The sequence below is a fragment of the Micropterus salmoides genome, unplaced genomic scaffold (genome assembly GCF_014851395.1).
Source record: "Micropterus salmoides isolate LMB-PRFRI ecotype aquatic unplaced genomic scaffold, ASM1485139v1 Ms_hic_scaffold_1, whole genome shotgun sequence".
Taxonomy (NCBI): Eukaryota; Metazoa; Chordata; class Actinopteri; order Centrarchiformes; family Centrarchidae; genus Micropterus; species Micropterus salmoides.
In genome coordinates this window covers 50,956,230-50,970,636 of record NW_024040040.1, presented here as the reverse complement: position 1 = coordinate 50,970,636, position 14,407 = coordinate 50,956,230, and the positions used below count along the sequence as shown (strand labels likewise).

Here is a 14,407-nt window from a genome sequence, read left to right as displayed (position 1 = left end):
ATAAAAACCTCCACACTATAAAAGTTTTTTTTAACTAAACTGCAGATGTCTAAAAACATAATTTGTATATATATATAGATAGCTCAGTGGTAATGCCATTCAATTCAATTCAATTCAATTTTACATATAGCGCCAAATCACAACAACAGTTATCTCACAGCGCTTTTCATAAAAGAGCAGGTCTAGACCGTACTCTGTGATGTTATTTACAGAAGCACAACAGTTCCCACCAAGAGCAGCACTAGGCGACAGAGGCAAGGAAAAACTTCCTTTTAAGAGGCAGAAACCTCGAGCAGAACCATGGCTCAGGGTGGGCGGCCATCTGCCTCGAGAGAGAGAGAGAGAGAGAGCGAGAGAGAGAGAGAGAGAGAGAGAGAGAGAGAGAGAGAGGAGGGAGGCAGCCTACACACTGTACACACACAGAGGTACAGACAGTAAAGGTGATGTTGCTATAGACTAAATGAAAAAATGGTACAGATATTTATAGTAGTGTTAATGGTAACAGTTGTAATGTTAATGATTATAATAACAATAACAACAATAGGACTAGTAACAATAGTCGTTGCAGCAGAGGGTGTCAAGCAGGAACACGGGGGCAGCAGGTGACCCGCAGCCACAGATCCAGACTCCACAGCTCCAGAGCCAGAAACACCTGCAGGAAGTGATAGGAGAGAGGAGAGGGACGAAAAAGCACAAGACTACCGGAAAGGGGAGAAGTTGTGTTAGTAACATGCAATAATGGGATGAGGTTGCATACAGACGGAGAGAGAGTAGAGGAGAGAGGAGCTCAGTGCATCATAGGAAATTCCCCGGCAGTCTAGGCCTAAAGCAGCATAACTAAGGGATGGTTCAGGACTAACCTGAGCCAGCCCTAACTATAATCTTTATCAAAGAGGAAAGTCTTAAGCCTACTCTTAAATGTGGAGATGGTGTCTGCCTCCTGAACTCAAACTGGAACCTGGTTCCACAGGAGAGGAGCTTGATAGCTGAACGCTCTGGCTCCTAGTCTACTTTTGGAGACTCTAGGAACCACAAGTAACCCTGAATTCTGGGAGCGCAGTGCTCTGGTGGGGTAGTAAGGTACTATGAGCTCTTTAAGATAAGATGGTGCCTGACCATTAAGAGCTTTGTAGGTAAGAAGAATGATTTTAAATTCTATTCTGGATTTTACTGGAAGCCAATGCAAAGAAGCTAAGACAGGAGAAATATGATCTCTTTTCCTGGTTCCTGTCAGAACACGTGCTGCAGCATTCTGGATCAGTTGAAGAGTCTTAACGGACTTTTTCGAGCAGCCTGATAATAAAGAATTGCAGTAATCCAGCCTAGAAGTAACAAATGCATGGACTAGTTTTTCTGCATCATTTTTAGACAGGATGTTCCTGATTTTCGCAATATTACGTAGGTGAAAAAAGGCGGTCCTTGAAATTTGCTTAATGTGAGACTTAAACGACATGTCCTGATCAAAGATAACTCCAAGATTCCTCACAGTGGTGCTGGAGGCCAGGGCGATGCCATCAAGGGAAACTATATTTTTAGATAATGCGTGACGGAGGTGCTTAGGCCCCAGAACAATAACTTGAGTCTGAGTTTAACATTAGAAAATTACAGGTCATCCAGGTTTTAACATCCTGAAGGCACATTTGAAGTTTACCTAACTGATGAGTTTCATCTGGTTTGATCGATAGATATAACTGAGTATCATCTGCATAACAATGAAAGCTTATGGAATGTTTCCTGATAATATTGCCTAAGGAAGCATATATAAAGTGAAGTGGATTGGTCCGAGGACAGATCCTTGAGGAACTCCATGACTAACTTTGGCATGCATTGAGGACTCATCGTTAACATGTACAAACTGAAATCGATCGGATAAATAGGACTTAAACCAGCTTAGAGCGGTTCCTTTAATGCCAATGAAATGTTCCAGTCTCTGCAATAGGATCTGATGGTCAATGATATCAAATGCAACACTAAGATCTAATCAAACCAGTACAGAGACAAGTCCTTTGTCTGATGCAATAAGGAGGTCGTTAGTAGTTTTCACCAAAGCTGTCTCTGTGCTATGATGAGCTCTAAATCCTGACTGAAAATCCTCAAATAAACTATTGCTCTGTAGAAAGTCACACAGCTGTTTAGCAACTGCTTTCTCCAGAACCTTAGAGAGAAATGGAAGGTTAGATATAGGTCTATAGTTGGCTAAAACATCCGGATCGGGTTTGGGCTTTTTCAGAAGAGGTTTAATTACAGCTACTTCAAAGTACTGTGGTACATAGCCTGTTGATAAAGATAGATTGATCATATCTAGTATAGAAGTGCTGACTAAGGGTAAAACATCTTTAAGCAACCTAGTTGGGACGGGGTCTAAGAGGCAGGTTGAAGGTTTAGATGAAGAAATTATTGAAGTTAGTTGGTAAAGATTGAGGGAAGCAAAGCAGTCTAAACATATATCTGGTTCTACAGCTGTTTCTAAGGTTCCTGAGTTAAGAGATAAGTTGGTGCCAGTTGAGGGCAGGTCTTGGTGAATTTTGTCTCTAATAGCTAGAATTTTATCATTAAAGAAGCTCATGAAGTCGTAACTACTGAGAGCTATGGGAATACTTGGCTCAATAGAGCTGTGACTCTCTGTCAGCCTGGCTACAGTGCTGAAAAGAAACCTGGGGTTGTTCCTTTTTTTCTCTATTAATGACGAGTAGTACGCTGCTCTGGCATTACGGAGGGCAGTAGTAGACAAGTAGTTTTAAGACTATCTTGCCAAATTAAACGAGAATTTTCCACTTTGGTGGAACGCTAATTCCTCTCAAGTTTCCACGATATTTGCTTTAATTTGTGAGTTTCAGTATTATACCATGGAGTTAACCGTCTTTGTTTTATTATTTTCTTTTTTAGAGGGGCTACAGAGTCCAGTGTCAATCGCAGCGAGCCTGCAGCACTATCAACAAGATGATCGATTTGGGAGGGACTGAAATTAGCATAGGAGTCCTCCGTTACTTTGTGACTTGAAAATGAATTTAGAGCTGATGGAATCGCATCCTTAAATTTAGCTACAGCACTATCAGACAGACATCTTGTATAGAAATTTTTGCCCAATGGCGTGTAGTTCAGCAATACAAACTCAAAAGTTATCAAACAGTGGTCGGACAAAGAGGGATTCTGTGGGAACACTATTAAATGTTCAATTTCAATACCATACACCAAAACAAGGTCGAGGGTGTGGTTAAAACAGTGAGTCGGTTCATGAACACTCTGAGAGAAGCCAATGGAATCTAAGAGAGAGATAAACGCAGTACTGAAGCTGTCATTCTCAACGTCCACATGAATATTAAAATCCCCTACAATAATAACTTTGTCCGTTTTAAGGACTAAAGTTGACAAAAACTCTGCAAATTCAGATTAAAATTCAGAATTCGGGCGAGGTGGTCGGTACACTATAACGAAGAGAATTGGTTGCAGGGATTTCCAACTTGGGTGCGAAAGACCAAGAACAAGGCTTTCAAATTAGTTATAGTTTAGTTTAGGTTTAGAGCTGATTAGTAGGCTAGAGTCAAAGATAGCTGCAACTCCACCTCCTCGGCCTGTGCCTCGAGGAATGTGAGTATTAATATGACTGGGAGGGGTGGATTCATTTAGGCTAACATATTCTCCATCACCCAGCCAGGTTTCAGTAAGACAAAATAGATCAATATCATAATCTGATATTAGTTCATTTACTAGTACAGCTTTAGAAGAGAGAGATCTGATGTTTAAGAGTCCACATTTAACTCTCCTATTCGTTTGCACTATTGCTCTTGTGGTTTTAATTTTTATGAGGTTTTTATGCACAGCTCCTCTTCTGTTTACCTTTTTAAATAATTTCGATGGTCGGGGGCAGACACCGTCACTATAGGGTTTTCACTAAGTAACTCCTGAAATGGAGGAGCAGAGAAGTGTGTTAGACTGTGACTCTGCGTAAGGGTTTTGGGTGGGTAACTGCTGAATTAGAAGGGCAGAGAAGTGTGTTAAACTGCGACTCTGCCTCCTGGTCTCAACTCTGGGTTGTCATGGATTTGGTCCACTAATAAACTTGGCCAGATTTCTAGAAATGAGAGCTGCTCCTTCCCAAGTGGGATGGATGCCGTCTCTCCGGATCAGACCAGGTCTTCCCCAGAAAGTCTGCCAATGATCTACAAAGCCCACATCGTTTGCTGGACACCACCTCGACAACCAGCGGCAGAATGACGACATGCCGCCCGCTCTGGCCCCAGGGATGCACTTAACTATGGCCGCTGGCTTCGCTAACTTCACGTTTCTCAAAATGGATCTGCCAATGATCAGAGTTGGTTTCTCAGCGGGTGTGTCGCTGAGTGGGGAAAATCTGTTAGAAACGTGAACAGGTTGATGGTGCCCCGTGGACTGAATACTTACCACTATTCCTCCTTCGGACAGTCACCCAGCCCCCCCCCCTTTACTGGCTGCTCAGGAAATCCCGGGGGACGGCTACCAGAGGCTAACTCAGGCCGTTCCGCACCGACTACCGGGGACTGGCTAGCTACAGTAGCTAAAGACTGATCTACCAAGGTGCGGAGCCGGACTTTTAAATCACTGAGCCTCGCCTCCATGTCTATAAATAAACTACACTTATTACACGTACCATTACCGCTAAAGGAGGCAGAGGAGTAACTGAACATCTGACACACCGAGCAGGAGAAAGTGGGAGAGAGAGAGGGAGAAGGAGAAGCCATCGCTAGCTGCTAAGCTAAAGTCACTAACGGCTAAGCTAAAGTACTGTAGCGTCAGCTACCAAAACTTTAGAACAACTATGAGATTGAACAGCAGTCACTAAAAGATGGAAAGAACTGAGTGCTTAGGCAAAATTACTGTAAAGAATAAGTGTTTAGCGGAGAGTTGGCCGCTGTAATCTAACAAATGTAACTGTTATTTAGCAAGAGCAGCACAACACGGTACCAACACACAGGCACCGGAAACAGAAATGAGTCGACACGCTTACTGCAGTACGTCCAGAGATGTGATTGATGCCGCTGAACCACAACCTCCAGGCAAAGCCCAATCTGGATAAGCCCCCATTGACTTTGGTACAGGTGGTCGTGGGTTTGATTCCCAGTCAGGGCAAGGGTATCCAGTTGGACCTTTAGGCTTCATGCTACCAGTTGAGCCGACTCGGGTCAACAAGGAACGTGTCAGGTGCTAGGGAACCAGGCCAACCTGATGACAAATGGGCTACTGGATCAAGACATTCATGGACTAGACCAGAAAACAACAAATCAGCAGGGAGATGTCGTCATCATCATCATCATAATCCCCACACTCAGCCCTTACGGCACAGACTGACCTACGATTGAAGATCATAACCAAGCTGGACCCCCAAGTACAACGACCAAGATTGCCAAGCCTAAGTGACAAAGTACCCTCTGAAAGTCTGTTAGATCCCTATCCCTACTAAAGCCATAAGCGAGACCAATGAGCTGATGTATGCCATAGCAACAGTAATCCTAGAGATACTTGGCTATAAGATGAACACCACAAGACTTACGTGGAGGAGAAGGCTAGAAGCCAAGATCAAGGCAACACGAAGAGAAGTTAGTCAGCTCTCAGAGCTACAGAAAGGTGCAAGGAGAAGAACTACAACAAGCTGTTGATACCTGAGGCACTGGAGACTGCCAAACAAAGACTTACCGCTCTGGCTACCCGCCTAAAGAGATACAAGGGAGAAGCAGAAACCAAGAAAATAAACAGGATGTTCACCACTGAACCGTCCAAAGTGTACTCTCAGTTGAAGGGTAATAACACAAGATCAGACCCACCCAGAGCTGAGACTGAACAGTACTGGAAGAACATATGGGAGAAAGAGGCATCACACAACACCAATGCTCAGTGGCTAGTGGATCTAAGAACAGATCACAGCAATCTCCCAGAATAAGATCCAGTAACCATTACAATGGCAGACATCCAAGAAAGAGCGGCAGGTATGAAGAGCTGGACAGCACCAGGCCGTGACATGATCCACACCTACTGGCTGAAGAAACTAACTGCACTGACAATGAACGTCTGGCAGTACAAATGAACCAACTGCAAACGGTTGGGACCCACCCAGAATGGTTAACCCAAGGACAGACGGTCCTGATGTTGGGGTTTTCAATATATGGTCAGGTTTGGTTATTAGCTGAATATCAAAGATATTATAGAAATATTCATAAAACGATTAATATTCAAAATTATTAATTATAATTAATAAATACAGGGCACCACCCTGGAATCAGGGACCAATAACCAAAAATGAGCCAAATATGGTCTAAAAGAGGGTTTGTCCACCTGTAGGTGGCAAACAGAGAAGGGTGAATCGGTACACTGGTCGTGGCAACCAACTCTTACAACAACATTATATACAAATAATCGCAGGCAGCGACTTCTTGAAATTATGGTAGCATTTATTCAACTCAAGCATAGATCAATCCTCAACAACTTTAGTGAGAAAATCACTATTAACTATTCTAAGCAAATGAAATAAAGCTAATAAAATTAAAACATAGAAAAGCATACAACAAACCAGCAAGCGTGTGTGTGTGTGTGTGTGAAAGACAAAGGAGTGGGAGAGAGTAAAAGAGGGGGGGTGGATCTGACCGCCGGTTCAGAATGCGCTAGAGGCCAGCTGATTTTGGAATCAAGATGGTGGTTCAAACCATATGATTTCAAGATCAAGAAAAATCACTCTCCCCTGAACTATAAAAATTGGAGACCTCTGATGCTAGCCTGCTGTGGGTCACAGATCTGGTTAGCTTCAGAGATCATGTGGTGTGTGCATGTGGGGTTAGTAAACAGAATGAGGAGAGAAAGGCACAGAGGAAAGCTATATACAATATACCACAGTCTATCCTACAGCCACCAACAGTGAATGTTCATTCAACAGCTAAGTGAATACCTCAGGCAACAGAAATACAAGGGTGGGGACAAGGAAGACGAAGAACCTTCATGGAGAGACAAGCCGCAGCACGGCATGTACCACCGACAAATAGAAGAAGTGGGTGATATCAAGAAATCCTACTAGTGGCTGGAAAAGGCTTGACAAAAGGACAGCACAGAAGCACTAATCATAGCAGCACAAGAACAAGCACTCAGTACGAGATCAATAGAGGCTGGGGTCTACCACACCGGACAGGACCCCAGGTGCAGACTGTGCAAGGATGCCCCTGAGATCATACAGCACATAACAGCAGCGTGTAAGATGCAGGCAGGAACAGCGTACATGGAACGCCATAACCAGGTAGCTGGCATAGTGTACAGGAACATCTGCCATTAGAATGAGCTGGAACAATACTGGACTCAGCAATGCAGCGTGGCATGGAGTCGATCCGTCTGGGGCACTGCTCAGGTGTTATGAGAGCCCAGGTTGCTCTGATAGTGGCCTTCAGCTCTTCTGCATTGTTGGGTCTGGCGTATCGCATCTTCCTCTTCACAATAACCCATAGATTTTCTATAGGGTTAAGGTCAGGCGAGTTTGCTGGTCAATTAAGAACAGGGATACCATGGTCCCATGGTCAGCAGCAGGAAGCATGAAGTGCTCTAAAACTTCCTGGTAGACGGCTGCATTGACCTTGGACCTCAGAAAACACTGTGGACCAACACCAACAGATGACATGGCACCCCAAACCATCACTGACTGTGGAAACTTTACAGTGGACTTCAAGCAACGTGGATTCTGTGCCTCTCCTCTCTTCCTCCAGACTCTGGGACCTTGATTTCCAAAGAAAATGCAAAATTTACTTTCATCAGAGAACATAGCTTGACACAAGGAATGCAACAGCTGAAACCCATGTCTTGCATACGTCTGTGTGTGGTGGTTCTTGAAGCACTGACTCCAGCTGCAGTCCACTCTTTGTGAATCTTCCCCACATTTTTGAATGGGTTTTTGTTTCACAATCCTCTCCAGGGTGTGGTTATCCCTATTGCTTTTACACTTTTTTCTACCACATCTTTTCCTTCCCTTCACTTCTCTATTAATGTGCTTGGACACAGAGCTCTGTGAACAGCCAGCCTCTTTAGCAATGACCTTTTGTGTCTTGCCCTCCTTGTGCAAGGTATCAATGGTTGTCTTTTGGACAGCTGTCAAGTCAGCAGTCTTCCCCATGATTGTGTAGCCAACCAGACTGAGAGACAATTTAAAGGCCTTTGCAGGTGTTTTTAGTTAATTAGCTGATTAGAGTTTGGCATCATGTGTCTTCAATATTGAACCTTTTCACAATATTATAATTTTCTGAGGTACTGATTTTGGGGTTTTCATTAGTTGTCAGTTATAATCATCAAAATTAAAAGGAATGAACTCTTGAAATATATCAGTCTGTGTGGAATGAATGTTTACATTATACAAGTTTCACTTTTTGAATGGGATTACTGAAATAAATCAACTTTTTGATGATATTCTAATTATATGACCAGCACCTGTATATAGCCTACATGTATTATGAATTTTATAGTTACTATTGATAATAGTTAATACTGATATTAAATTGGGGGTGCTGGGCGTCCTCCCCCTTAAAAATTTGGGCTTTAAACACTTAATTTTCTGCATTCTGGTGAATTTCTTTGCACCAAGTTTTTTTGAGGAAATGTCTCCGGTGACAATTCAAAATAAGAAGAATATAGTGTAATATAATGCAGTAAGGCTGTCAGATATGTATCTCCTGTAGATCAACTTTTCTCATTTAATTTAATCCCAGCTGAGTCTACATACATACAGGCATGCCTGAAGTAGCCTAAAGTCTTTTCAAATGTGCATATGGCACCTTTTTACCTCAATGATAAATAAGCTTAATTAATCTGAATTCAGTTAAGAATTATTTATTCTGGAGACATTTCCTGCACCAATTTATGGTGGAAATGTCATTATTTTTATAAAGGGAAGGAAAAAAATTTAGATGCCAGGTGACAATTCAGAATATAAAAATATAATAGAAAGTAATGCAGTAATCACTAGCTTATCATTTTTTTAGCTCATATCTATGCGGCGATTTTTTTTATTTTGGTCCACAACAGCTCCAGCAGAAGGGGAGGGATTGGGTGCTGTAAGAGATTTGATTGGGCCAGCCCAATGTCAGTATAGGCCAGACGCTTTATGGGCCGATCGTTGGCTCATTTTTAAAAAACAGTTTGGCCAATATAAATAAATAATTTGACTTGTAGCCTACTCAATGAGACAAGCACACTGCTCTTCATCAGAGGAAGAAAACCGAAACTGAAAACACTTGTGATCAGACAGCAATATCACCACGCTAAAACCCTCGAACTCCCAGGAATCTGGTAGAGGACCCGAGCTTGAGGATGAGAACCATACCACCCCACCAGGAGGGTGAGAGGGGGAATTTTTATACAAACACACACACACATATATATATATCACGTTAGGGACACAGATATCTTCTATCTTCTTCTAACTATCTTTCTTTGGGTGATGGACGCTTGATACAAGTCCAGCTTGAGGACTTGTGCTGAAAATGTTTTTGACAGTCATCATTTTATCAATACAGTATTTTACTTTTTACAGTGGATACAGTGTCTGCACTCTTTTCTATAATGGGTCTGTTTATTGTTATTTTTCATACATGTGATCTGCTGGGACTAATATCAATTGTATTTTCAATTAGTTTTATTTACATTAAAGCTTTCATACTTTACTTGCTATTAATTTCTCAGCAGTTTCTGAGCTGTTTCATATTAAGTCCTGTTCTGTCTATTTCCCCAGTAAATACAATATCCTGAATTGTGAGGGGAGCCCATCCTGCCTCTTGAAGATCGAACAGAAGATCTCCCTTTCCATCATTTCATGTTTTGCTAAATTAGATATGAGCTTGATTTATAAACACTAAGGAAGCTCTCTCTCTGGTACTATTTGAATGGACTGGTCTGTAAACTGGTAAATTCCAAAGCTACTTTAGTAATGTTCACTGATAGTTTGTACCATTTTCTCAGTTTTTCCATCTGGTCACCTTAATGTGAGAAATTATTGTTTACACTTTACAAATACAAACTGTCAGACAATGTGTTTTTTTCTGTGCCATTTCTAAACAAAGCTACATATAAATATAATACATCTTTAGCAGTCATTAAATTAACTTAAGGGGAGATGAAAACAGATGGACTGACATAAAAAGATGCACAAAACACACACAAGCACATGACTGCATGAATACATAGTGATCTGACAGCTCATTAAATTGTTATAATAAAGTTTAATAAACAAAAATCACAGCACCCTGTTAATCACAATATGACATGTTACACAATATGACATGTTCACATTACAGTCATTTGTCAAACATTTGTGTCTAAAGCAGTAATTTGTGGTTCATTATGTTGATCCATTTATATAATAAACTGTCAGATTTTATTATACTTTATCTGTCATCACAGACTTTCCTTCTGTGGACTCTCAGAGACTCACTGTGAAGTTGTGGCCTCAGCTTTGAAGTCTAACCCCTCCCATCTGAGACTGCTGGACCTGAGTCACAACAATTTGCCGGATTCAGGAGTGAAGCTGCTGTCTGCTGGACTGGAGAGTCCAAACTGTAGAGTGGAGACTCTGGGGTCAGTTCATGTATTCTACTCTTGTCCAATGCATACCTGAATGTTACCTTCAGTTCTCTTGTTTTCTGGGTTTGTCTGAGCACAAATCACAATAGGTCTTTTTTCAAGTTTGTCAGTCTGAGCAGTTTGGCTCTGAATTATTAATTAATTAAACTGTAAGATTTATTACAATGTGCTGCAAAAATAAATCAACATTTAAAATTTTACATCCAGCATGAATGTAAAACACAGCATTTTACAGGAACTGCTATACATAGAGCCCATCTCTCTCACACAGAGACACAAACACACTCTTAAACTCAAATATAGGAGCTGACAGCTGCATGAGACGACAGTGGTGATGAGGAGAGTCTAAATCTGTAGTTTGAAATGAGCACCAGAAGTGCTAGGACAGGTGTTGAAGAGCTCTGTAAAGCTATGTATTAAAGTCTTATTTAATATTTATTACATATTGTCCATCTTGGAATTTTTTTGAAAAATCTTTCTTAGCATTTTTTATATAGCGCCAGCTAATAACAGAAGTGACCTCAGCACTTTTCATATACAGCTAAAACAAAGAAATATTTCACTTTTAGTGCAATGAATGTAGGAAGGTTCACTTTTTGCTTAAATCAGGGGGAAAAAAACATATTACTTTTCTTTGTTCTTTTCTAATTTTCTGAGATGCAACTGTATATTGAGACATAATATTAAATCAACCACCGATGGAATATCTTCATTTCATCAACATGAATATTAAAATCACCTACACAAGTGATGATATTTCAACACATTCTCATCTCAATGCGTCATAACTGATGCTTTCAGACAGCGTGACAAAGCGTAAGTATTTTACGCTAAAGGTACCCTTCAGCGTCGATCTGAAACGCCCTTGTTTGCTACGTTACAGCAGCACATGGGAGGCTAACCCTACCTGTTAGCACATCAACCTAAACCTAAGTCAGTGACTTAGCTTTAGGTACTAACATTTCTGATGAGGGTAGGGGCTTCGGGGGGCTGTCAACACTTTTATCACGAATGTAGCTAACTAGCTACTGCTAGCTAACTAGCACTTCCAGTCTGTACGGGACACCCCAGAGCGTCTCATAGAGAGGCTTCCTGAAGCGTCTCATAGAGACTACGCTGTGTCACTCTTTCTCTAATCGTCGGTATATGACGTCCTGAGATGAGAACGGGCTCGATATTCTTTTAAGGACAAAAATTCTAGGAATACAGATAAATATTCTGAATAATGACACGGAGAGTTGTACACTATAACAAGTAGAATTAAGAGTCTGTTAAAGACCCAAAAAATAGTCCATGTGCTACATACTGCTTCATTCCATGGAATAATGTTAGGAGAGCAGTGGAGGTACAGTGATGTGCAATATGTGGCCATGTGCAATGTTGGCAACTTGGTGAAACGTTTAAAAATGTTTTCAGATGTCTGTTTGTAGAATGGAAATTTATTGTTTCTAATGAACCCAGCATCACTGAGCCCAAAATGAATTTCCCACGGGAAAAATAAAGTCTATTGTAAGTGAATTAATTTAGGCTAAAATTATCTTTATGACTAAGCCAGGCTTAAGTAAAACAAAATAAATCAATATGATAATCACATATTAAATAGTTTACCACCCTAGATGATGGCTTGAGATCAGCAGCATGTTATTAATCTGTGTTGACATGAATAGGTGTATGAATGACATTTGGATGATGTCTGTAGAAGGCTGACATGATGATCCACAATAACACAATGACAACGTCACTCACTCTCTTACATCACTACACAGTTAAAACCTGAACACATCTGAATGGATTGTATGTGGATTTTTATCTGCATCATTTATTCTTAATACAGATTGATTCGCTGCAGTTTGTCAGAGATCAGCTGTGCTTCTCTGGCCTCAGCTTTGAAGTCCAACCCCTCCCATCTGAGAGAGCTGGAGCTGAGTGACAACAAGCTGCAGGATTCAGAGGTGAAACTGCTGTGTGGTTTTCTGGAGAGTCCACAATGTAGACTGAAGACTCTGGGGTCAGTTCACTCACTGTCTGTTACTATTTTAGATCTTGAATGAACAATTGGAACTTATTTATGTTCAAACATATCTTACCTCCATAAAGTTGTAATTTTCTTTTATTCATATTTTCATGTTTCTTGTATTAAGTTCTGCAGTCACAAATGACTTATTTAAAAAAAAAAAAACTGTAATACTTATCATTTCTGGTAAATGGTCATATCTGTATCCAGAAGATCCTCTGAACTAATATCTGTTTTAAATTGATAAAGTTTTTTGCTGAAGTACATTTATTTCTTTTATTCCTTTTAACTTCAATGTGTCTTCATAAATGTCTGATCACTGATATTAATCCCTCAGAACACGCATACAGCCGTGTGTCACTGTTTTTATGGGGCCATTAATTTACATTAACATTTATTCTTTTAGCTCATGCTTTTATCCAAAGCGACTTACAATTGCTATACATGTCACCGGTCACATGCCTCTGGAGCAACTAGGGGTTAAGTGTCTTGCTCAGGGACACAATGGTGGATGTCTTACAGTGGGAATCGAACCCAGGTCTCCCACACAAAAGGCAAGCATCATTGATGTGATGCCTTCCCTGGCTCCTTTCCCTAACCACAACATTTAAACTACATATCTACTCTTAAGCCTAAACCAACCCCTAACCCAATTTTAACCGTATAATAAGGTCTTAATCCAAATACAGCCATTTAAACTTGTGGTGTCCAGAATGTTGGCCCCCAATGTTTGGACCCCATGAATATTATTAAACAAGCCCCTACACATACATTACTAATCTGTGTTGACATGAATAGGTAAATGAATGTTTTGCTGACATTCAGATGATGTCTGTAGAAGGCTGGCATTATCATGATCCACAATAACACAATGAAAAAGGCTCTACTCATTTTAGGGAAAAGCTCATTGATTAGGAGATAGCATTGTTGAGCAACACATTTAAAACCTGAACACATGTGATTGGATTATTTATAGATTTTTAACTCCATCATTTATTCTTCTTTCAGATTGAGTATTTGCAGTTTTTCAGAGATCAGCTGTGGTTCTCTGGCCACAGCTCTGAAGTCCAACCCGTCCCATCTGAGAGCACTGCACCTGAGTGACAACAAGGTTCAGGATTCAGGAGTGAATCTGCTGTGTGATTTTCTGGAGAGTCCAAGCTGTAGGATAGAGACTCTGAGGTCAGACACCATATTTTACTTCTGTGCTGAGATTACTATGATGTGAAAGTTGTGTTGACACTAAACTGCAGACATAAGGCTGATATTATACTGATCCACACTAAGTATGTTTATGCTAAAGTCTATTTATCGTCTTCACTGGTTTAGTCCATTGATTTTTAACCTTAATATAACCTCCATTATATCTCCATTTCTACTATCAGACAATAATTGATTTTATGACTCCACTATTCATAAAATAAATATTGTAGATGTCTATTGTTCCCATTTCCCCAAAATTCATCCTGACATATTTGGCATCTTTGGAAACTTTGGATTCTTGAGTCGAATCTTCAATCAGTTTCTGTGGGTTTTTATTTGTGTTTGGCTGCACAGCAGCATGTATAGATGGAGCCACTGGTGGAGCTGCAGAGTTTAAGAGGTGAAGTCACGACCTCTTTATTGAAGTAGCAGCACATTGTTATTAATAATAATGAGAGCTCTTTTTACGTTTTTGTATTTTACAGTTTGAACCTGGATCCTGTTGGGTTCAGGAGTTTGGAGTTTCCATTTTCTAAACTTAAACACTCTAAACCTTCTTCAGCTCTGAAAAGATTATAAATCCTGAATGATTTTGAGGAGGAACATTATCTT

General features: G+C 40.6%; 2 protein-coding genes across 3 annotated transcripts in view; one reads left to right on the top strand and one right to left on the bottom strand.

The window, feature by feature from the left end:
• LOC119893815 (NACHT, LRR and PYD domains-containing protein 12-like) overlaps positions 1-14,407 on the bottom strand; it is a 636,326-nt gene that overhangs the window by 448,430 nt on the left and 173,489 nt on the right. The gene's annotated exons all lie outside the window — the stretch shown is intronic.
• Positions 1-14,407, top strand: part of LOC119896432 (NACHT, LRR and PYD domains-containing protein 12-like) — a 30,863-nt gene that overhangs the window by 10,290 nt on the left and 6,166 nt on the right. Inside the window, exons 6-8 of the mRNA XM_038709870.1 lie at positions 10,399-10,572; positions 12,413-12,586; positions 13,601-13,774. Of these exons, the coding sequence (XP_038565798.1) occupies positions 10,399-10,572; positions 12,413-12,586; positions 13,601-13,774 (522 nt within the window). The remainder of the gene's footprint in view (positions 1-10,398; positions 10,573-12,412; positions 12,587-13,600; positions 13,775-14,407) is intronic.